This window comes from Argentina silus (genome assembly GCF_951799395.1).
Source record: "Argentina silus genome assembly, chromosome: 4".
In the NCBI taxonomy this organism is placed as follows: Eukaryota; Metazoa; Chordata; class Actinopteri; order Argentiniformes; family Argentinidae; genus Argentina; species Argentina silus.
The window spans coordinates 2,759,842-2,784,876 of NC_139658.1; the positions used below are offsets into that span (position 1 = coordinate 2,759,842).

General features: G+C 42.2%; 2 protein-coding genes across 3 annotated transcripts; both read left to right on the top strand.

Moving 5' to 3' along the window:
* The first annotated feature begins 2,069 nt into the window (after positions 1 to 2,069).
* uba3 (ubiquitin-like modifier activating enzyme 3) lies at positions 2,070 to 7,069 on the top strand. Of its 2 annotated transcripts, XM_083667728.1 has the most exons (18): positions 2,070 to 2,090; positions 2,211 to 2,249; positions 3,000 to 3,120; positions 3,278 to 3,358; positions 3,503 to 3,585; positions 3,703 to 3,783; positions 3,927 to 3,970; positions 4,073 to 4,137; positions 4,252 to 4,407; positions 4,530 to 4,632; positions 4,789 to 4,902; positions 5,176 to 5,229; positions 5,417 to 5,453; positions 5,555 to 5,636; positions 5,741 to 5,841; positions 6,080 to 6,143; positions 6,309 to 6,363; positions 6,510 to 7,069. In XM_083667728.1, exons 1-18 carry the CDS (start codon positions 2,071 to 2,073, stop codon positions 6,596 to 6,598), a joined length of 1,389 nt encoding a protein of 462 aa, XP_083523854.1. In that variant the 5' UTR covers position 2,070; the 3' UTR covers positions 6,599 to 7,069. The 2 variants fall into 2 exon arrangements, with proteins under 2 accessions (XP_083523854.1, XP_083523855.1); XM_083667729.1 differs by lacking the exon at positions 2,211 to 2,249.
* An 8,902-nt stretch (positions 7,070 to 15,971) lies between these two features.
* Positions 15,972 to 24,929, top strand: tmf1 (TATA element modulatory factor 1). Its single transcript, XM_083668291.1, has 17 exons — positions 15,972 to 16,590; positions 16,754 to 18,153; positions 18,316 to 18,419; positions 18,671 to 18,797; positions 18,963 to 19,068; positions 19,542 to 19,684; positions 19,899 to 20,065; positions 20,875 to 21,031; positions 21,155 to 21,247; positions 21,452 to 21,608; positions 21,741 to 21,933; positions 22,408 to 22,477; positions 22,562 to 22,654; positions 22,875 to 22,997; positions 23,204 to 23,362; positions 23,578 to 23,703; positions 23,918 to 24,929. The coding sequence occupies exons 1-17, from the start codon at positions 16,455 to 16,457 to the stop codon at positions 24,056 to 24,058; spliced, it is 3,495 nt and encodes a 1,164-aa protein (XP_083524417.1). The 5' UTR covers positions 15,972 to 16,454; the 3' UTR covers positions 24,059 to 24,929.
* Positions 24,930 to 25,035: the final 106 nt, after the last annotated feature.

Sequence of the window (25,035 nt, forward strand, 5' to 3'; positions counted from 1 at the left end):
AGGCCCTTCATAGCGACAACATGAACTGTGGCCATGATGGATGACAAGGTCATCTCAAAGGCATAGCTATGACTTATTCAGACCCTTCTCGAAAAATGAAAATAATTGATGCTGTGTTGCTTTGAGACATGGTGCATTATCATGCTGGAAGTAGCCATTCGAAGTAAATTGTAAATTGTGGCCATGAAGGCATGCACATGGTCAGCAACAATACTCAAATAGGCTGTGGCATTCAAGCGATGATTGACTGGCACAGGTCCAAAGTGTGCCAAGAAAACATTCCCCACACCATTACACCACCTCCACCATGAGAAGGTGCACTTTTCACTTTTGCATGAAGATATCACTACTGCCATATGTCATCTGTATGTCTTGTCTACATACTGTATGTCTTGGTATGTTCCTCACCTCATGAGGTGCTTTTCCTTATTTGAAACAATGATGCTTTGTAATGCACTCAAGCTTTCTGGTACTGATAAGAAGGCAATGTTGAAAAACCGTCACAAAAGTTATCCTGTTGAATATTAGGCTACACGATGTGATACTTGAAAAGTTTTCAAATTAGGTTCTTTCATTGTGATTAAGCAATCACAATGAAGGCTCTTTTGATGAAATTCTGATCGCATTGCTCTGTTATCTGACATATTGACATAATTGAGAGAAAATGAAGGGGAAAGAGATAGAGAGACCAAACAGAGCCGTGGCTGAGATGGCAGCCAGTCAGCTATGAAGGACATTGCTGGGTTAACATGATTATTAGTCATCAGTTTTCAGAGGCTGTCACATGGAACAAAAATCTCATTATGATTCAAAAAAAAAAAAAAATCTCTGTCCGAATACTACCCAGAGAGCACTTAATACTGCATGAGTAGGCCACATAAGCTATGCACATGTACACAAACACATGTATGCTCACACACACTTGAATGCACTGATAAAATCCCTGAATAGCTTGCGTGAGTTCCTTGTTGTAATTGCATACATTAGGCAGATTTTGGTGACCTCTGCAGAAGGTAATGGTTGTGAATTTCCTTTAATGCGGGTGGGGGTGGACAGATGGATTAATGACGTTAATGTCTTCACAGGCATGTCTCTTAAAATGCATTGAGGCAAATAAGGTTTATTAATCATTCTGTGATGAGATGAACCACCAAAAGTCATTAGCACAATCTGGGTAGAGTTGATCAGATACTAGAGGGTAGTTGGGTAAAGACTGATAAAGACATTTTGATTAAGGACATTAAGAGTCATATTCCATGCCTTTCTTATACTCCTACAGAAACATTCAGTTCTCAGAAACAGCTCCCAACATAATCCCATGTCTTCTGAAATGTTTTACTTTGCTTTCATGCCATGTTGTGTGAATTAGTTATATCATGTCTTTAAGTCAAACGTTGCTGTTGAAGATCAAAATAATAAAATCAACACCCAAGAGAAGTGATGTATATTCAAATGCAGCCCTGAATAATTGATCACGCTGCAGATTGCATTCAGGCCAATGAGGACAAGCAAGATTAATTGCTGCTCTCAAGGACTCTTTCTTCTTGAACAGAGATTTACTTCAGACAGCCATTGTCCCATCTCCTCCAAGACTGTTAACTGCATGGTTTTATAGGCAATAGCTAATCCTATAGGGCCGATCCCTCAGCAGTGTAATTGTCAAGTAATTACCACAGAGTCACATTTGCCCTCTTTGCCATTATAAAACAACCATTCCCAGTCAGAGAATCTAATAAAAACTGTGTTACAAAAGAACCCACAGTTGCAAGTAAAATATGGCCTAGTGTCTAGACAGAGACAGAGTCTACAGGCATGCAGGTTGCTTTTAACATAATGCTTACTAAGCCATGGAATTGGGAACATGGTCAGGTAGGTCCCTCATTTCTGTAGGGCCCTTTTCCTCATTTTACAAACCTCTGAGATAAATGATAGCAAATACTGTCACCCACTGGTGTCCAAGAGTGTGACAGGCTACTTCCCCCAGTGACCGAATTACCAAGGTATTTTTTGATTGGTCCATTTCTGTTTCTTTGCAATGCATGTTGGGTATGTTACTGTGGTCACGAAAACATGGCGGATTCGGACGAGCCGTAAGTAGTTGTAGGAGAAGGAAGCAAGAAATAGTCGTTAACTAGCCGAAAGATGCTTTCCAATCTCATTAACTGATGAAAGCAAAGCATGTATGAACCTTCTTTTATTCTCTCTTTTAGGGAGAAGAAAAGAAGGAGAGTAGTGGAGCTGACTGAGAAGTTAGTGATGAATTGCTAGAACTGGCAGCAGGTTTGAGGTTGCATTAGCGCAGGAAGCTGTCCTGAATAATTTGACAACTAGCTAAACCAAACATGTAGCTAGTTAGCTTGTCTAACAAGCCTACAGAAGCATAATATCTTCTTTTGAATAATAGAATCTTGTCCTTACAAATGGCATTGATATGCTCTGCCTTGAAACCATTTGACCACATCACTGTAGGCTGATTAGCTAGCTAGCGAGCTGTCACTCACCAGCTGCTGTCACTGACACATTCCCATAGTTTGAAACATTTGCAAGTGCTATCCATTATATTTTTTAGGAAACAGTCTAGCTAGCCCTCCACCATTCTTCATGACAAAACATTCATATAAGATTTCTCGCTAGCTACCTCATTTTGTGTTTTGCTTCTCTGCTTTTTTTTGTTGTTGCATGATTTGTTGTGGAATTCACACAGCTGACATATTATTATGAATACCAGATAGAATGTCTGATCCTGAGAAATTTGTCATAGGGATGTGTAAAAAATATATGACTGGGATAATGACCGTATATATTAAGTAGAATATCTATTTCTATAAGCAAAATAAATGTCTTAAGTTCTAAGTTACTGTATTTTACTTGTACTTTTATGACGCTAGTAATAAAGATACAGCAATATAACTACTTGGAAGATGGTGTGTAAAAAATTGTGCAATGTGAAGAGTGCATCCTAACTAACATGTTGAGCTTGACTCCTGTGTTCTCTGCAGGATGGTGGTTGATGGGGGCAGTGGAGACAGGGGAGAGTGGGAAGGACGATGGAACCATGTCAAGAAGTTTCTGGAGAGACCAGGACCTTTCACCCACCCTGACTTTGAAGCCAGCACAGAGGTATAATAACTCTGTAATTGTCCACCCTAAATTAATTTTGTCAACAGTATCAAACTAGGCCTTTGATACCGTCAACAGGGGTGAAAATATCATAGCTCTGTTAAAAAACAGTTTTCTCTTTTGATAATCATTGTAACTGTTGCATATTTCATTACAGTCTCTCCAGTTTCTATTAGATACCTGCAAAATTATTGTTATTGGAGCAGGTGGCCTCGGATGTGAGCTTCTCAAAGATCTGGTATGATTCCCTCTCATGTCTAAGTATGGGATGTCCGGCTAATCAGTGTTTATACCATATCTTGGATTATAGCATATACTGTAACTTTAGCACTAATCAGTTGTCTCTTGTCTTTGTCCCTTATGTGCCAATGCTGTGGATCAGGCCCTCTCAGGTTTTCGACACATACATGTTGTTGACATGGATACCATTGACATCTCCAACCTCAACAGACAGTTTCTCTTTAGGTCAGTCCTTTTGTTTTTTCCTTCTTTTTTTTCTTCATAGTCCTTGTCTTAATTTGTTGTTGTTGCCTTGACTGGAGTTGTGATCTTGCTTGGGTATTGGTTGTTTGTATTCTCTAGACCTAAAGATGTGGGTCGGCCAAAGGCAGATGTTGCAGCAGATTTTATCAACAGCCGCATCCCAGGATGCAATGTTGTCCCGTATCCTTTGGTCAAAAATGATGAGCCTATAGAAAAAATATGACTAGTTTAAAGGCAATTTGCTACCAACAGTGTTGTCTAAGAGCATGTTTAGCCCATGCTGTGTACTCAAATGTACAACATATCCTTAATGAATTTCTCAGCCATTACAAGAAAATACAAGACTTTGATGAAACATTTTACAGACGTAAGCTCTTATTTTATTGTATATGTTCTCAGCATGGGAAATATAGGGTCAGCTTATGTGTTTTTTTCCATTTGAAATAATTACCTCTGTTTCTCCATCCAGAATTCCACATAATAGTATGTGGACTTGACTCCATAGTTGCCAGGAGGTGGATGAATGGAATGCTGGTATGTTATTACATGATATGTTCTGTACTGGACGACAATTCAATTCTTGCTCTCTCAACTATTCTTGCCCTTTCCTGTGTAACCCGTTTGTCTTAATTGTCCTTCCCTGCCTAGCTCTCTCTTCTGGTCTATGATGATGGGGTTCTGGACCCCAGCTCCATCATCCCTCTGATTGACGGGGGGACAGAGGGCTTCAAGGGCAATGCGCGGGTCATCCTGCCTGGCATGACCGCTTGCATTGACTGCACACTGGAGCTCTATCCACCACAGGTCAGCTAGCTTTGTCGTTTCAATAGGCAACCTGAGAAAGGTTATATGGTATATTGCAAGATCAATTGTTAAGAAATATGCTAAATGTTGCAATCTCTAAATGTATTTTTTTTCCCCCCCAGATTAATTTCCCCATGTGTACGATAGCCTCCATGCCCCGGTTACCAGAGCATTGTGTTGAGTACGTCCGTATGCTTCTGTGGCATAAAGAGAAACCCTTTGGAGGTACATACACAACCAGATTGCCTCATGTTAACACGCATCCCAGTCCAAAGATTACTGGACCACAGTTTCCTCACCAAATCTTAATTGATTACAATTTCAGTCAGAATTCATTAGCATGAGATCAAAGCGCGTGTCTGTGTGTGTGTCTGTCCTCAGATGGCGTGGGGCTGGATGGAGATGACCCAGAGCACATCCAGTGGGTGTACCAGAGGTCTCTGGATAGGGCAGCAGAGTTCAACATCACAGGAGTGACCTACAGACTCACCCAGGGTGAGGGGATACTCTACCTCTGTCATACAGAGCAGTGCTCCTGTCCTCATCTCCCCATAGGGATGTGACCCAGGACAGGGAAAGGGAGCAAGCTGTTTAACTCTTGAATGATGTTGGCATACTTGTATCACATGCACTGTATCTCTAGTATTTATGATGGAATGCTTAATGAAGAGGAACTGACCAATTATGATTAATTTCCTATTTTTGAAATTGAGTTGCAGTAGGATTGTCACAGTGAATGTTTTCCTCTGTTTTGTTTTGCTGCTACAGGTGTTGTAAAGAGGATAATCCCAGCTGTGGCCTCCACTAATGCAGTCATTGCTGGTAAATTAGTATACTAAAGGAAAAGTGTCAACCTGTCAAGTTTAAAAGTCTACTAAAGCTTTTATGACCTGGCTGTATAAAGTATGAATCATTAGTTAGACAGCAATGTAAATCTATTGTCAGTGTTTACTTTTAGTAAAACAAAAAGTCACCTGTATTATTTGCTTTTTTCTCCCCTACATTCTAGCTGCTTGTGCCACAGAGGTTTTCAAAATAGCGTCAAGGTGAGTTTTCAGTTGTTGGTTACCACTTGTGCCTTGGAAGTGCATACAGTACAGTGTATGTGAAGTACACAAGTTCATGACGTTTTCTACATTCTCTGCAGTGCCTACATTCCTCTGAACAACTACATGGTGTTCAATGACGTGGACGGCCTGTACACCTACATGTTTGAGGCAGAGCGGAAGGTAAGTTCTGTAAGCACGGTGCTCAGGTTAAGTATGGTGTGATGAAAATCAGCTGGTCATTAATTGACATGCATTGTCTATGTATCTGTGTTGGTAACCACCAGGAGAACTGTTCAGCCTGCAGCCAGGTGCCTCAGGACCTGCACTTTTCCCCCTCAGCCAAGCTCCAGGAGGTGCTGGACTATATGACTGACAACACTTCTCTGTAGGTTCACCTGCCTTGTTTAGGTTTTATATTCATTCATATGACCTGACTGACCACTCCAACTGAGGCCACATGTTCAGTTGTTTCCTAATGCTGCCTTACTGAGTTTCTAACAGTTGCATGCATGATATGCAAGGAAGAGCCGTTCTAATAGTCGATTCTTCAATTACATAGCCTACTCCATTAGTCTGATCAAGTATCGTAATGCCATCCTTAACTGCAAACAATTTACTTTTAGACAAATGAAATCTCCTGCCATCACAACAACGTTGGAAGGGAAAAACAAAACATTGTATTTACAGGTGAATATCTTGGGATTTTAAGTTGGCCGTAGTACCTTACGGAGAGAGATTTATATGAATGCAAATAATAATATGCAAGATTCCTTTAATATTATATTACAGAATTGAATTATTGCGTAGTCTTACATACAGTCGTTCACTGTGGAATTGTGTTTGGTTTGACAGACTGTCGCCTCAATTGAACAGAGGACACGTCCAAACCTGTCCAAAACACTGAAAGGTGAGGTCCCTCACATGAATGTCACATAAACAGACCATGTAGGTTCATACATTATATGCTGACTAAACTTTCATTGTTTAGTGTCTGGTGTGATTCCTCTGTATATTGTGCCTCTGTTGTCCAATAAACTGTTTTATTTCCCCCAGAGCTGGGACTGGCAGATGGGCAGGAGCTGGCCGTAGCAGATGTCACCACTCCCCAGACTGTGCTCTTCAAACTCTGCTTTGCCTCATAGGACAAATCTATTCTCTCCAGCAACACACATCAGATGTCATTGTTATTTCTTAGGGTATATGACATGACAAAAATTAAGAAGGTTTTACAATGTATTTAAGTACAATTATGTAAATAAATGTATTTCATGTCCAATGTTCTGGTATACTCAGTACACTCAAGTCTGTACTTGTTTGCTTCTGGAAAGCCAAACTTAACTCTCCAGTCATGTTTGATTATGAGATATCCACAACTGTTTATGATATCATATGTGTTAATATGCACTGCAACTCCACAATTTCTCCTGCACTGGGTAAAAGAAAAATGGTTGCTTACTCCAAATGGCGATTCTCTATTTTTACAGTTTAATGTGAATCTCATTTATTTATTTAGTCAGTGTTTCTCTTTTGTTGCTGTGACTTCTGCATTTGTTTTTGTCCTTGCCCAGACATAGAAAGTGTTCAATTTGAACTGGAATAAATGTTTTCCTATACAAAGCACTTAATTGGGACTGAACAATATGGCATATAGTGGACAAATTAAATATGAGGGGCAGTTTTTCTTGTTACATATCTATTATGTTGTGTCAGTGTGGGACACCCCATATACATAGACATTTTTCTCCTAAAAACTTTTGACCGACAGGGTATGGGTGGGAAATAGACTGTCTGACTTGGCTTTCAGCCAAGGGTTTTGAATGCAGAAGTGATATTGTCAGTGCTTAAGGCGACTGTTACTCCACTTTGCAGGTGGAGGATTAATTATATATATATTTTTGCAGATGCATACAGTATAGCTCTTGTAGCCAATGATTGAAGACAAGCAGAGGATCACCACAACACCCTACACTTCTGACTCTCCACAAGATTACCGCTTAATGACGTCATACATATATATATTTACGTATAAGTAGCCTACCCCATGACGTAGTAGGCATAATAAAGTCAGTGGCAATGAGTGATCAATCGTAACTCAGTTTACGTCTGACCAACAGAAAAGGCGGCCGATTACTTTTGTGAAGAGGCTATAATAGATGAAGAGACAACGATGAACGGAGAAAAGGTAGGCTTCATAAAAAATAGTGGGAGTATGAGAAAAGAAAATGCAGTGATTTTTTTTTAGTTTATTAGACAATTTTAAAAGCAGGCACACATCAAATCAAAACCTACTCTACACGATAATTGCTGCGTGAAATGTAGCATGGCCTGTGGTAATCTAACACATGAATATGAATACTGCCAAAACAGCTTAATTGCAATCAACCTAGCATGATACGTGGCATAATCGATGTCTGCATGCCAAATAGGGGCTATTTGAAACTTTTCGGAGCACAATTAATAGGCATACAGGCTATAAGGGCTATATCAAAGCCTCTTTTCTCAGAATATGTCTGGCATCCTGTTGTTTTCGTCGCTGTTGTCTTACTGTTGATATTGATATAGCTTACCATACAATAACTTTTGTGGAGTGGTAAACTACAAACAAGTGTCCACACCACCTGTCGTCATTACAGCCCTAAGAAAAACAAACAAATAGGCCTACAACATGACAGTATAGACTACAATTGGCTATGAGATTGGGAGTGAGTTGGAGATGGGAGATATTTTCAGAGTTTGAGTGATTGCGTGCGTCCTCATCCGAATCTAGTGTGTAGGTTGTTTAATTTAAGTGAAGACCCTAGAATAAAGGCAACCATTATACGAGAAAATACATAAAGACAATTTGTCGGCAACGTATCGATGACTCATTTGCCATGATTCATCCATTAGAAGCAAATTGTGTAGCCGCTGCTTTTTGCCCTTAGCTGTTGCCTTATTGTGACGTTGCTTTTCGGGCCTATGACGCCACTGGTTGTCTTTTTGCGCACCAAGGGTAGCGGTCACGTCGCGCGTTTTCAGATTGGCATAAAGACGTTTGGGGGTCAATGGAAACGCATTCTGTGGATGTTTTATAGGTTGCTTATAATGTCGGACGAAAATCAGGTAAGGGCTGTTAGGCCTAGGGCTATTAATGAGGGTTGCTGCACACGGATATCATGGTTTGATATTAGTCATGGGATGTAACAAGGCTATTGATGGATCTTGTGAAAGGAAGCACTACTCCTATCCTAACGTCATCCTCTGACCTATGCTACTCCCACACCCCATTATAGTCAATTGAGTCCTTTGCTGGTATCTATTCTACAGTAATAGAGACCTACTGATTGTATTCTTCTATCATACTCTTCCTTCAGCTTATAGCTGATGAAGATAATGATCAGAGTGAAGTGCAGGAGATTGTTGAGGGGGAACCGTCAGCCACGCTGAAAAAGGAGGACACGAAGGCCAAGAAGAAGGCGAAGGTTAGGTTACAGGGAAAAGTTAAAAGAGTAACTATTATTTGCACCTGCTAGAAACATAAATTTTAATGGAGCTGTGAGCTGATATAACATGACTGCCATTATGTAATATCTGAAATGTGTTTTCTCCAGGCAAAGAGAATGTCTAGTGCCAAGACAACAATGGAGCAGGGCCTTAACATTGATGAAGGTCAGTGATTCAGTAAAGTGCTTTTAATAAACTAATGTGAGTTGTGATATCCATTTAATTTTCTTATCTGCTATTAAATTATCTTCAGTTAACTTTTACTCCCTTTGTGGCTTTCAAAACAGTGCCCGACTCCAGGGATGAGCATCTGAACCGGAAATCAGTTATTGAGCTTCTGAGGGAGAAAGCTTACCAGGCTACTATCAACCCTGAAAACAGAGATGAGTTGGACCTCCACATCCCAATCCTCCTCTCATTCCTGCACAGTCTCACTGATGAGTATGTTGATGTTCTATATTTTTTTGTTATGCAAAATATCTGAACTGTTTTAAACAGTCAGAAAAACTCAACTTCTTTTTCTTGTCTCTTATCTAGGCAATGGAAGGTGATCTATAGAGGACTGAAGAATCAGGTAACTTTCTCCATTGGCTTTTAGAGTTGATGTTGGTTTCTTAGATGAATAAGAAAAAGGCTACAGTACAGTACACAAGTTCGATTGTATTGTTATTTTCTTTATTCTGTCCTACTTTGTCTAAGTTTAAATGAAGTCACAGGAAACAAAACCAACGTTTATCAAATGTACTTTGTTACATAGAACAGCCTACCTTACATCACAACTTCACCAATGGGCTTTGCTCTGTTTGTTCAACACAGACGACCAACAAACAACTTATGAAGTTGTGCAATAACGTCCTCAGCCTCATCACAGAGACCACCCTGCATATCATGCTGCCGGCTCTTGCCCGTTTACTCGAGAGGGAGAAGGGGGTCCATGAGAGATCCCCCAGGTCACAGTCGCCAGGGTCAGAAAGCAGGCTGGAGCTCATCCGGGAGATGAACTATTTTACCAGAGAGCAGCGTAAGCCCGGCAGCAGCAAGACATGCCTGCCTTCTGACAAGAGGTAAGTTCCCATAATGTGCATTTTTAACACAGACAATTAAGCAATTATTTTTCCATTGAAAATGACATCTTCATTCCAACTTTACATCAAATGCATTGTATACTATCCACTTTAATGTTGTATTAACCTACATTGTTTGACCATATTTTAATTTAGTAATATCTGTAAGACAAGAGGAACACAATATACATTAAGTTTCCCCATAAGTAATGCTATAATTATTCCAGTAACATGGTATTTAGCATTCTGTTACAGTTAGTAATTGCTTTATAATTAATTGCATTGTAATGAAGTTGAACGGTTTCATCATGGGGACAATTAAAACCACTAATGTACGGCAAATGATAAAAAAAAAGAAAATTACAACTAGATGTTTATAAAGGCATTATCAGTGAGAAAGGTCTAATTTTTGCATCATCTTAATTTGTTTTGAAGTTCCCAGAGCTCAGTAAAGATCCACTTGGGGATGTCAGAGGACAGCATTATCAGCAGTGTGCATGAGCAGCTATCTGACCATGAGCTCCTGTCTGATTGCCCTCCTGAACTGACCGTGGGTCTGATAAAGGAGGTGGTTCGGCAGTTTAGTGGAGCGCTCTCGGTTTCAATAAGTGGAACTATTTCAGGGAAATCATCCCTGGTGCGTAGCATCAAGAAGAGTTCCTCAGGTACCCAGGTTTCTCAGGAGATGATCAGTCTGGTCCAGAGCTTTTTCCATGACCAGACCACGCCTGAGGGCCAGACGTCTACCTCTGCTGTGGATATTGACTCCTACATTAGACCGATGACAGAGGAAGTCATTACTGTCCTGACTGAGATGGTAAATGAATATAATCATGAGGACAATGGCCAGCAATCGTCTGAGCTTCTGAGGCAAATAGCTGAGAAGGTGAAATTCTTGGCATCTAAATATGATATTGTGGATGACCTGGATGGTAAACGAGCCTTGGATAGTGTGGTCATTCCCACTGAGTATCAAACTAAGGCCACGCAAGCTGTCAGTGATATACTGTTGAGGTCAGTTCCAGAGGGCTGTCCATCCAACACCACTCTGATTGTGGAGTCTGAGGCCTCCAACCTTGTGGAGGCATTTTTTCATGATGTGCAGGCTGAGGTGAAGTACCTTCAGGCAACTGACTCTGTTCACAGCTGCAGCTCTGATCAGAGGTTGACAACTGTAGGTCCAGCAATCAAAAAACCTGGACAGGTTATGAAAAAAATCTTTTCCTCAGCGCTTCATATTTATCGAAATATGGAGCATAAACTTCAGGGATTCTTTACCCTGAAATCTGTTGCTGGCAAAGCTGAGAAACTACAAGAAAGTAATGTATTCAAAACAGAGACAGTTGATTCAGGAGTAGGAAAACCACTGGAACAACCTGAAAGTATGGCAGATCCTACTCTGAGTGTAATCTCTCCTGAGCTCAGCAAGAGTGAGACAAAACTGAGAGAGGTCAACTCAGCTGGACTTGGAGCTCTCCGCAGATGTCTGAGTGAGAGCTCCCAACCTTTACTGGCTCTCTGCACTAAAGAGGTGATCAACCAGCTGGTGACCTTGTACAAATCAGAGGTGGCAGATTTAGAGGGCACATCTTCTTTGATAGAGGTTATATCTTCAGAGTCCCTTGAAGTCTGTAACTTTGGAGATCATATCATGTCCTCATTAGAGGACATATCTGTGTCCAGTTCCTCCTCTTATGGGAGATTACTTATTTCTAACAATTCAATCATTGAGAAGCTGTCAAGTGAGGAATTCCATATTAAGGCAACGCAAAAAGTGAAGGTGATCCTTATCAGAACAGATGGTTACTTCTCCAGCCAAGTAAGTTCAGACTCACATAGTAACCAACCACATTCTAGCATGTCATCTGCTACATCAATAGTGTCCAATAACAACGCTGATTCAGCTGCTTCAGAAATAGTTGGAACCATAGCAAATGGGGTGAAGAATCTTGTCAAGGCCACTGAGTCTTCTGTGACTCTACGGCATGTGCATCAAGAGAGCAGTGAGCAAGCCTCAAGCAGTGAGTGGGCCTTTCCCGTTGGCTCCCAATGTGGCATCGAAATAGCTGAGAGAAATGTCTGGACGACGGCTAAGGCTATTTACACAAATGTAAAAACAAAGGTGAAGAATTACTTGGCTTTGCATCAACAACGCAAAACAACAAAGGCACGTGCTAAGGAGGCTCTGAGTGAAATTCTGATATCCATTCAGAGAGAGCTGTCCAAATCACAGCAAAATGTGACCACAGGGGAGCTTTTGGAAATCCAGAGCATTGTTGAGGCTATGCTGGATAAAGTTGAGAGGATGCAGGTAAGTAGTGAATGTGGTGAGGAACTGGTTTTCAAGGAGCCCCGGCCAACCTCTTCCTCTTCCACTTCATCGTCCTCGTCATCAGGAGCACAGAGGTGGGAATTACAGGATGTGCCTGGTGCCCTCCCTGGCACGCCCATCCCGTCAGAGATCCCAGAGATTGCTCAACCTATTATTAGATGTTCAGTCATTGACATGAACGACTCCATTATGGAAGAGGCCTTGATGTGTGGTGCCAGGCAAACAATGTCAACCATTATTTCCAATAGAAACTGTGCCCCTCTGGTCATGACAGTTGCAGCTGGCAAGAGTGCTTCTGATTCCATCCTCTGTAAGCTGAAGAGGACTGAGAGACAAGTAGGGAAGCCCTTAGCACATGAGCTGGTGCAGCTCTTTGCTGAAGAGTCCGTAAAGCACCTGCTGCTTCCATGTCTATCCCTCTCCTCTTCTACATTGGTGTTGTCTCAGGGACCAGCCTGTGTGTCTGCTTCCTCTAGTCTGGCCACTGTTTGTGACTTAGGTATGAGCAGCTCTGTGGAGTCCTCCTCTATTTTCAGTGACACAGTGAGTCTTTTCACTAAAGTAATGGTGGGTCAGGTGTTAGACACACTGTCTTTAGCCTCAGCCTCAGCCTCTGGCAGAGAGAGTACTGAATTGTGTACAGATGAAAGACACCAACCTCTAATGACTGATGGGAAAGGCCTGTCAAGTTCAAAGACTTCACCTAGATCCTCTTTGTCTAGAGCCAGCGTGATAACTAAGAGTTTAAAATTAACTCAAGGATTTGAGGCCAACATTACTAGGGAGGAGGACACTCGTTACTCAGGTGTAGTTGACCAATTGTCAGCCAGTCCACACATTGACAGTGATGACTTTATGAGCCTGATCACTATAATAGTTGTCAGACTTTTATCAAACATCCAATCACAGCCGGGTGTTTACTCACCTGACATTATTGTCAAGGCACAGGACCTGATCAGAAAGGTCCTGTCAGGGTTCTGTGCAGCTTCAGGCTGCTCAGGTACTCAGGCATATCCTCTTAATCTGAGGATCCACAAGGTCTATAGGTCAGTCCATAAACATCTGTTGGAAGAGTTTGGTTCTGAAAAACTCCTCCAAATGGCCATGTCGACCCAGGACACCGATTTCAATGAAATTCTGGTGAAGTCCTTAAGCAAAGAGCTTTTACGGGGATGCAATGAGGCATCCAGAGCAGCCTCTAGAGCATCATTCATATCCCCTGAGGTTCAGAGTGAGTCCAACCCTCTGCCTGAGGGTATGAAGAAGTGCAAGGGGTTCTGTGACCGCCTGAGAAAGCTGAGGATCAACTTAAAGGTACTTCAGACTTCTTCAGATGTACTTCAGACTTCTTCTTCATAAAATCATGGAAAATAGAATACTGTATTTGAATCTATTCATGAGACTAATCAAAGGTTTATTGTGCAGGAGTGTTTTTTTTAATTATTATTATAAATTCTCTTTCAACAATTAGCACTTCAAGGAGGCATTTCAGAAGAAGGATTCCAGCCGCTCAGAATCAGTGCAGGAACAGACAACTGTGGAAGATAACATTGGTAAGTACATCTGGAAGATTTCTGAAATGAAAAATAACTTGACAATCACATTAATCTGTCACTAAGGATAGAGTAAGAGGTTACTTATAATATCATATTACATATAATTTGCATATCAGTTCTCTCTCTCTCTCTTTCTCTCTCTCCTGATTCTAGCTCTTCAGGTACCACATAGTGCCATGTCTACCCATACAAAAGATCTTCCATCCACCATGGAACAGGAGCAACCTCGCAAACGCCCACTTCTAAAAAGGATGTTTTCAGCCGTTTCTAAACGACTGTCATTTTGCTGAAGCCCTTCAAACACTCCTCTACAAAGACTGTGATACCCATGTAGCGCCCCTTTGCTGGTCTGAGCAATTAATAGGGGTGGCTAACCTGAATTCTTTAAATAAAATGGTATCTCTACCTATTATTATGTGTTTACTTTGTCTATTATATATTAACACAGTCCCACCAATAACTTGTCTTTTGTTATTTTATTCAAATCAGATCTCTTTTACTGATATTAAATCCCCAAAATAGATTACACGAAATGAAATACAACAACACTTAACATACACATACAAATATCAAAATGTAAATGGTAAAGACTGTAAACCTCAATTAAAATAAATAAAACCTATACTAAAGCCGGCAAAGATAACTACGACAACAATACCAAGTCCAGTGCGTTGCAGGCCTGGCGCGTGTAGCTTGAGTGCGTAGTAGCTCACCCTAAAATGGCGGCTCCTTCACTCCCACGAGCTAGACGACACACCAAACTCCCAGTTCCGTAAGCCGGCAGCCTCGCGAAGCTCCTCTCTCGGCAACCTGGGTAGTTCTCTCCAACGGCAGGACTCTTTGGTACTACTGTCTCTCCCGGTGGCTATCGACGTTTGGAACTCCCTTGTTGGTCGAACACACAGCCCATAAGCCTCCGAAGGAAAAACTAGCTATCTCACTTTTGAGCTAGGCTAGGCTAATCCAGTTGGTTGACCGTCGGAACGGTTACTCCTCTACAGAGAAAGTGTTCCTAAACAGGTCATACGCCGAACGTAGTACTTTGTAGAGTTCACGGGTTGTGTACTCGCATTACCTTGTTCTAAACAACAGAAATAAGTGGGCTACCTATCTCCACACTATTAACTTTCACAGCCAGCAGTACATTACATCCGTTCTCTTTCTTCGCCTTCTCCCAACTAACGTCTCCTTCTCCTCCACCTGACACCTCACCTTCAACTCACCCTTGCATTGGCTTATGAAAATAAACAAAATGCACAAACGTTATATTTGAATATTTTCTCACAGAAATCAAAAGTAAATTCTTTTACAATATTGCCAGCATTGTGAACATAGTATAGAATAAAACAAAATACATTTCACATCATGTAAATAATTCAACACATGAACTTAACCCATGAAACTCTATTCATTTTGCACAATATTCAATACCAAACATAGTAATAGTTTTACCCTTTTTAGTCCTATGTATTCTATTAATGAACTTTTAATAGTTAGGCCTAATTTTCCATAGGGCTACACCCATCTTATCACCTCATCATATGATAATATTAAAATATCATAGCATTGAATACCTAGCTGTTCAGTCTTTTTGTGTGAGCCCCAATAAATCAGATTAGAGAGGAATGTGAAAATGTGTGTGCAAATGTCTGAGGGTAAGGCAGTAAGTCTATAGTAAATAACCTTCAAGGGGCATTCTGTGTGTGGAAATATATTACAAATAGCCTATTCAGTGGAGAGAGTGGAATACATCAGTGAGAATATTTGAGAGACGCTGTTGCAAGAAAATGAAGAATATCAAGAGATTATGAGAGCTTTCTTTGTCCTTAACTTGCTCAAAACATGTTTCTAATTCACTTTTCTTTAGGTTACGGATGCATTCTGTACCTGAGTACCTGCAATTTAGTTTTGTGACAATCACAATCATGTTTGTCAGAGTATGTATTTCTGAATGTACACCATTGATAATAAATGCCAGTTATCTGTCGTGGGCATTAGACCTAACAGAACGACCATCACGTCGTCACCGACGTCACTGTTCTGTGGGGTAGTTTGGATGTATTGCTACGTGGAAAGGAAGCACTGTAGGTTGCAAGTCAGCCAGTCGACAAAAAACCAAAACAAACCGAGGGCCTATATGAAACATGAATAAATCGAAGCAGTTATGCGTTGACTTTGGCAAAACTGTACAGTCAAATGTATGGATAATCTAGTTAGCCGTCTCTACAATATCGACGACTCGTGAATTGAGAGTTTTATTGATTGTTGTTATTTAGCGAGCTAAGCAGCTAGCCATTTAGCTAGCTACCTAGCCAACTCACTGCTGCTGCTTTGTCTCTTTTGAAGCCGACAGACAAGACGATTTCGAAATTTCCATCAAGCATCACATTGTCGTTGAAGTGTTACTATGATAAACAAGGTGGAATGGGCACCTCATAGCTAGCTAGCAAGCTAACCTCATTTGATGTTAGCTAACGCTAGCTAGCTAACTTGCAGCTAGCCTCAAAAGGAGGAGTTAGCTTGTTTAGTTAGCTAGCTAGCTACCTTGTTAGCAAGAGCAAATATGAGTTGGTTCAACCCTTCCCACCTGTCAAGCTTTGCCAAACAAGCGTTGACAACAGCTCAGAAATCCATCGACAGAGTTTTGGACATTCAAGAAGAGGATCAATGGGGTGACACAGTTGTGATGCCTTATGATGGTAGGTAGCTAAAGTATTTTACATAATAAACATACAGTAGACATCACAGGCGTGTCTCAGCTGTAAATCAAATAGTTGCTTTTCTCTGAATGCTGACTGTTGGAAGCATAACATCTGGCAACATGATCTGGAATTTAATCTGAAGTTTTGTCTTCTTATTTAGATTTACCTGGAAAGACACCATTGAGTGGAGGTTGGGGGATGACACAGTGGGATTCCCCACCTGAGGAGATCACAAATACCATTCCTTTGTCATCTGAGGCCATCACCACCCCGGTCACCCGCACAGTTGTGGATGAAACCGAGAACTTCTTCAGTGCCTTTCTGCCCCCAGGAGAGTTGAAGGGTGTCAATAGCACACAGGTTGTGTCTGTGCCACCTGCCAAGTCCCACAGGCGACCACAGGAGAAGGATGAGGAGGGTAGAGATGCTGTAGTCAAGGATATCATTGACCCTCGCAAGCCTGGGCTGACTGAGCCTTTTAGACAGAAGTGCCAGGACAATGCTGAGAGCCTGTCTGTCCAGGCTAAGCACTCGGAGCCAGACCCTGCTTCAGACATCGTCCTCATTCAGCTAGACCCTCCAGCACCCCTTCAGGGTGATGCTCCTGATGACACTGACAGTCCACTAACCAGTGAGAGCAGGCTAGAATCTGATGACACAACTGTTGATTCTGAGGATACTCAAACAGAACAGCCATTAACACTCTCGGAGCCCCAACCTGATGATGATGTCGTTGACACCTCTGAACCAACAATCCCCACTGAACCCAAGAGCCCCTCCACCCCGTCTCCCCCCACGTCCCCTAAGGAGATCGTACTGGAGCCCAAAGACCCGAAGGCTGAGGACCGGCAAAGCGACACACCCTCACCCCCTGTCAGCGCCTTCTCCTCAGGCACCTCCACCACCAGTGACATCGAGGTGCTGGACCACGAGAGCGTTCTGAGCGAGAGCTCGGCCAGCTCCAGGCAGGAGACCGCAGAGGCTAAGGCAGGTCTCCACCTGATGCAGGGCTCCTTTCAGCTGCTCTCAGCATCTGCCTGTGGGGACTTCCCCCGTTTGGAGGACTACCCCAAGCTGACCGAGAGCTGCGGATCCTCCTCGGACGCTTTCGAGCGCATCGACTCGTTCAGCATGCAGTCGCTGGACAGCCGCAGCGTCAGCGAGGTCAACTCAGACGACGAGATCCCCGGGAGCAGGACGCTGGCGTCAGTCACTTCAGGATCCACGCCCCCCACACTTGTCGTGTCATCAAACGCGGCTCCGGAAGGTGGAGAAGAGGAGGAGGGTGAAAAGGAGGATGAAGAACAAGAGGATGAGGGGCTGACAGAAACGATGAAAGAACAGATGTTGGATGAGAATGAGATGGAGGAGAGTGGGCGCAGTGCCACACCTGTGAACTGGGAGCAGCCCGAAGAGCTGACAGAACAAGAACAGGAAGCAGAATCAGAGGCAGACATCACGTTGTCTGTTCCCGTCACTGATGTAGAGGGACAGCTCACCCCACCAATCACAGAGGAGAAGAGAGGAGTATCAACATGCCAGATTCTGGAACTTCAAAAGGTAACACACCTGCTCAAAGGGGCTCTCTGTATCTTGTAGCACCTTGGCATTTTGCCCTTTGTTTGAAGAATGTTTGTGTTGTAGTCTCCCATCATTCATGTAGTTCCCATCATTCTGTTAAAACATTCATTTTAAAACCGTGTCTATTACTACTATCTACAGGTAATTGATGAGCTGTCAAGCCGCCTTGAAAAGAGAGAGTCTCAGCTATTGGCAGTCAGCAAAGACAAAGCCAGGCTGGAGGAGGAGTGTGACAACCTCAAAGAGTGAGTATATGGGTCACACACACCTACGTGTCTGAATGGTGTCAGCACAGAAAATGCCATTCTGTAATATCCTGACAAATATTTTTTCTATGCTATATTAAACAGAATACAAAGTATTCAATCAATTACACACTTTAGGGCATCTTTCATACGTTAAACTAGAACAGTAGATTGTTTTCAAAAGAAACAACAACATATTTGCCTGTGAAGCTGTTGGGTCCTATGTTTGACTGTCTCTCTGTGTTCTGCAGTGAGGTGATAGGCCTGAAGGAAGAGAGCTCCACGGTGCTGTCTCTAAAGGAGGAGTTCACCCAGCGCATCGCAGACACAGAGAGGAAAGCACAGCTGGCCTGCAAGGAGAGGGACATCGCCAAGAAGGTAACATAAGCCTTTAACTACTGTATATGGACATATAAATGACCTTAGTTTCTCTGACACCCAAATAACTGATTGGACCTCAGTCATTATTTCAACCATTATGAGCCCCATATCAAACGAATTCTATCCAGGTTGTCTACAGCATTCTTTCATTTCCCCCCATAGGAGATAAAGGGCATGAGAGAGGAGCTGTCGACCAGACTCAATTCCAACGAGACCATGGAGATCATCAGAGAGAAGGAGGACCAGATCAGAGGACTGCTGGAGGAGGGTGAGACTCTCTCCTTCTCAGACCAAACTATTGCACGGACTTTCTTACTCAGCCAAAGACACAACTGAAATATAAAACACACTTATACATGTGAGAAAGATGGCTTGAGTGCAGTGCACAACCATTATTTGTTAGGTGCTGGGTAAGAGTAATTCTAATGAAGATGGGACACCCATGCAATAGGGTTGGGTGGTATAAATAACGGTAATACGGTATCCTGCGGGATTTGAAAATGCCCTTGGTATGCTTTTCATTACCGTCATAACATTTCTGGTCCATAATTCATCAAGCTGCCAAATTAAGTTTGCCAATTCACAATGTGTAACAGACATCCCAGCGTAAAATTTTAGGACGGTATACAGGTATGAAAACATTTATATCGCCCAACCCTACTGTGCAGTCATTTTACTTTAAAGATACTCTGTAGAATTGTGAGCTATATGCCAGTTGACTGGTGTTTCTATCACTCTTAGGTGAGAAGCTTTCCAAGCAGCAGCTGCAGCACTCCAACATCATCAAGAAGCTGCGTATGAAGGAGAAGGAGAGTGAGACCAAACTCACTAAACAGAGCAAGAAGCTGAAGGAGCATGAGGAGGAGCTCAGACACCTACAGCAGGTCAGTGGGAGCAATCAATGGACTCATTAAAACAGGTCATAGAATTAGTGCCAGGTATTGCCTAAACTACAATGATATGACTTCTGTTGGCGTGAACAATATGGACACCCAGCAGGATTATATTAATTACTTTTGTTTTTATGGGTACAGTGAAAAATCAGTAGAGCTGTGTCCAGACAGCCAGTTATAATGTAACCTGTGTGTATGGCTGGAGGTTCTGGATGGGAAGGAGGAGGTGGAGAAGCAGCACAGGGAGAACATTAAGAAGCTGAATGCGGTGGTGGAGCGCCAGGAGAAGGAGGTGACCAAACTGCAGACTGACTCAGAGGAGCTGCAGGAGAACAGCAGGAGCCTCCAGGCTGCCTTGGACAACTCCTATAAGTAAAGATACAACACACCCACTACCACTCCGCTATCTCTGCTTAGTGAAACAATATAATAATTATCACCTAGTTATTACAACTCCTACAGGTAACAATACACATTTTACTGGTGCTTGACTTGGGCTAGAACTATCCGGAACCCAGTTCCGGCACCTGAATTTTTTTGGGTAACTATGTTCCTGTTCCACTGATTGGTACCAACTGTGTACCGGTTTCTCTGGGTGAAGATTAGGAAAATGTGTGTGCCAGTACTCGGTTCTTAATTGAGAATGCGCAGGACTGAATACAATTTGAGTACCAGCGCGACTAGAAATGCAACAATCTAATACTGATCATCGTTATCGAGCCGATATTGGCCTAAAATGCTGGATCGGGAATCGGAGATAGGGAATGCTTTTTACCAATCAGATGCCAGGACGCAAACTGTCGCAAAAGCTTGCCAAACATGTACATCGTCGACTGATGATGAGTTAGTTTGGTAATGTGTGAATAATCCAAGGTCTCCATATCATGTCATTTGTAAATTTCAGTTAACATAGTCTAATGGCTTGAATCCAACTTGAATCGGAAAGAGAGTTCCTGCACCTCTTTCATCCAAAGTCAAGCACTGCCTTTTACCCTGTTGAGGAACATCTATCTGTGAAAAAAGCCTAAGTAATAAATGTCCTACATGTAAAGTGATACATCAGTGATCTTTCAAATTTGTGAGTGTACATAAAATCTCATCCTATATAGATACATAAAATTACCATATAAATCAAATCCAGTGGCGAGTGACTCTCTGGTGTTTCTCTGTCTGTCCCTCAGGGAGCTGGCTGAGCTACACAAGGCCAATGCTACCAAGGCCAGCGTGGTTCAGGAGGCAGCCCTGAGCAGGCAGACCCAGGTCAAGGAGGAGCTAAGCCTGGCCCTGGAGAAGTCCCAGGAGGAAGCCCGCATGCAGCATGAGGCGCTGGCCAACCAGGTGAGAATGACTAAATGCTATTTGTGTGCGTGCGTGCAACATCTAGTGACTAGATTACTTTGGATACACGCTATTGCTGCCCCCCAGTGCATGATTATTAACCCCCTCTGACCCTGTCTCCAGGTGGCTGATCTCAGGCTGGCGCTGCAAAGGGCTGAGCAGCAGCAGGCCAGGAAAGAGGATTACCTGAGAGAGGAGATCAGTGAGCTACAGCAGGTAAGAGATGTTCACATTCAGATTCCAATGCAGACCTGTTCACCGTAAACAAATCCATATACACTGATGACTGACGTCCAATGCTATTAGCTATACGTATGAGCTAATAAGGCCTGTTTTAGGCCATGCTTGTGGATTAGGATGTATGGTTTACGCTCACATATTCATATTCACACACATTCTGTTTCCTGTCTCCTTCCATAGAGGCTTCAGGAAGCAGAGACCAGGAACCAGGAGCTGAGCCAGAGCGTTACCTCAGCAACGCGGCCCCTGCTCCGACAGATCGAGAACCTGCAGGCCACTCTTGGAGGCCAGACGGCATCCTGGGAGAAACTGGAGAAGAACATCTCAGATAGACTAGGTGAGTCTTGAGAATAAAGATGCTGTTCCTTTTTTTTTTTTTTTACTTACAATCTTATTAATACCTTTAGTTGAAGTGTTCCCTAATCCCCCACCCACCCTCTCTGTCTCTTTCTCTTTGAACTCTGCACAGTGGATGCCCAGGCCCAGCTGGCTGTTGCTGTGGAGAAGGAGCGCTCAGCAACCGAGGAGCTGCTGGCCTTCAAGTCCCAGCTGGTCTCACTGGAGTCCCAGAATTCCCTCCTTCGACAGGAGAAGGGCCGTCTCCATGGTCAGCTAGATGCAGAGAAGAACAGGAGGGAGAAATTGGAGGATGACAGCAGCAGGTACTATAGGCTTTTAAACATGGATTTGGGTGAGAGCTGAGAGACTACTGCTTGTGTCAAGATGTTTGCTGCCTTCACATACACAGAGGTGGACCTGACAATTATAAAGCTGTTATTGTATTATAAAGCCACTTATTTGCATTATAGCAATGATCTGTGAATGGTATTTTCCTAAACTTTAGCTTAGAAAATGAAAAATGTACAGCACTCCAGAGAATAAACTGTAATCATAATATTTACTGCAAGGATATGTTTCAGTTTGTGCCTTCCTCAGCGGGCAAGAATTCATGCATGCTGAGGAAACGCACCTGTGCATCAATACTATGATGTAGTGCTGTCTGTTTTTTCATTTCCTATGATGTTCTGCGAGGATTCAGCACCCGAACAGTAGTTTTGAATACGTTTTTGGAGTGAGCACCTTGTTTCTTTTATTCTTAACCTTAACTATCATACTGTTTGTATCATAATCTTTAGGGAGCATGTGGAGCTGGAGAATCTGAGAGGAGAGCACACTAGAGCACTGGAGGAAGCCAAGAAAGAGAAGGTACATTGTGTTCCCCTGCCAGTCCTGCCTAACCTGCTAGCATTGCAGCTCGTAAAACGACTCACACTGTGCTCCTCTCCCCAGCTCCTATTGACCAATCAGCTGGAGATGGAGAAAATGAAGGTGGAGCAAGAGAAGAAAAAATGTTACCTAGCACAAGAGGCCCTCAAGGAGAAGGTAAGACATTTTATTTCAACCACCATAATGGTGCCAATTGACTTGGCAGAATGTGTTTTCTTTTTTCTCTCTCTTTTTTTTTATTTTTTATCTCTGAATTGTTTTTTATTCCAACTTATACATAGTTGCATAAAATTGTGTTGCCACATTATGTTTTGTTCTTTAATCAATCCACCATATGTAATAAAACATGAATGTGTTTCTCTCTGTTTCGTATTAGGAGAGGAAGGCGATGGTCCACTCTGTAGGGGAGCCTCCAGCCTCGTCCACCCCCTCCCTCTCCCGCTCAAGCTCCATCAGTGGGACGGACCAAGCAGGCCTCCACGGCTCTCTTCTCTCCCAGGTACAGAACCCCCAACACTGGTCTCCAGTCTCCACCCCTGCTCTTAGCCTCTTCCTCCCAACTTACCTCCCAGTTTTAGCTCAGTAATATGGATTGTAACCAACGAGTCCTATTATCCCCATATCTAATATCCTATATGGTATTTGTGATCTTTCTATATTTATTTACCGGAGGGGCACGTTTTATGTTGTATTATTTTTCATCAGGAGGACTCCCTGGATCACTCCTTTGGGAATATGACCATGTCCATGTCTATGAGTGGAAACAATCTGTACGAGGTGGCTCGGCTGAGTGGAGGCTCCAGCATCATAGAGAACCTGCAGTCCCAGCTCAAACTACGAGAGGGAGAGATAGCACAGCTACAGGTAGAGCACTGGACCCACATGATCACAACTACTAGAACAACCATTTAGGCTTTTCCATGAGTATAACTTTGAACAAAGGACTTTAATCTTGTCCTTGGTTATTGCAAATTGTGTAAATTGTTAAAAATGCTTGCCAAGACCTCTCTCTCTCTCTCTCTCTCTCTCTTGCTCTCTCTCTCTCTCTCTCTCTCTCTCTGTGTCACTCTCTCTCTCAGCTGGAAATCTCTAGTTTGGAGAGGAGTCGCTCTGTCATGGCAGAGGAGCTTATCAGACTGACCAATCAGAACGAAGAGATGGAGGACCAGGTGAAGGACATCCCAGAACTGAAAGTGCAGTTGAAGGTGAGGCTCTCACGGTGCTAGTATCATCTGACATGAACTATAATTGTTTATAGTCATTGTCTCCTTTCTTTTGTTCACTCTGATCTGAAACAACTGGACTGGAGAAAGCAAATACCACCAGTAGGAGAGGAAGCCACATATGATTATTCAGATAATGTTCAGATACTGTATTTGTACCTACTTGTCCTGAGCCTGTGTTGTATATATTTTTCAGGAGCTGGAGCAGAGGCATAACACTATCTTGCAGATGTATGGTGAGAAAGCTGAGGAGGCTGAGGAACTAAAACTGGATCTGGAGGATGTCAAGAATATGTACAAAACCCAAATTGACGAACTGCTCAAAAACCAAAAATAGACTGCTCTAGCTAACGTCCAGACCTTACAACAACTCTCTCACATACACAATAAATCAAAATTGCATTTACTGTTACAGAATAGTTTTGTTTTTAGATGTTTCCATCACTGTCTCAAAAAGGAAATCATTAAGGAGATTATCTTTTTGTTTATTTTTTGTCATTTTATTATTTTAATTACCAGAAAATCTATCTATTTAAGTGGGAATAATGGGAATATTGGAATTATATTGACATTATATTTCGATTGTATTTCCTCCTTGTCTTAAACACCCTGATAAGCATTAAGGTGTATTTTTCTGATCACTATAGCTACTGCACATCTTCATCAGGATGAAGGGATGGAGATGAGAATAGATAGTATTTATTTCTTGCATTTATCATAGAGAGTAATCTTGCAGAGCCAGACAGTATCCCTATGAGTAATATAGCTGTGAAGTCTGGGGTGACATTACATGGAGACAATTGAACTGTCCTAATGGTGTGTGTCAGTGGAACAGGAGAAAGAGCTCTTCCATTGAAGTCACACTGTAATCTGCACCTACTTTCTATTTATCTGGAGAGGCATTTTCCTTCGAATTATTATAAAAAGTTATCAATATCTCAAATCCATGTAAGCCTGGGTAATGGTACAAGATGGGTGTTTGCACTAATACGTTTTGTCTTTCCTTACATTGTTAAAAGTCGACAGCTAACCCTGAAACAAATGTATGTGGAGAAAAAAAAAGAATATTGCACAGTGGTTACATTGTACATGATTCCTTTAGTTCACAAGTGGCATAGACAACACTCAATGTTGATTTACAGATGCTTAGAATTCTAGACATTTCGGTTTTTAAATGTATAAATGTGTAAATAAATAAAAATGTATTGGGATGGAGAGATCTTGTGTTTTTTAACAGTGATGATAAACTTATCAAAATATGTTAAGAAAATCCACATTTTGATGAGCTAGCATTACATTATAGGTTGCATACAA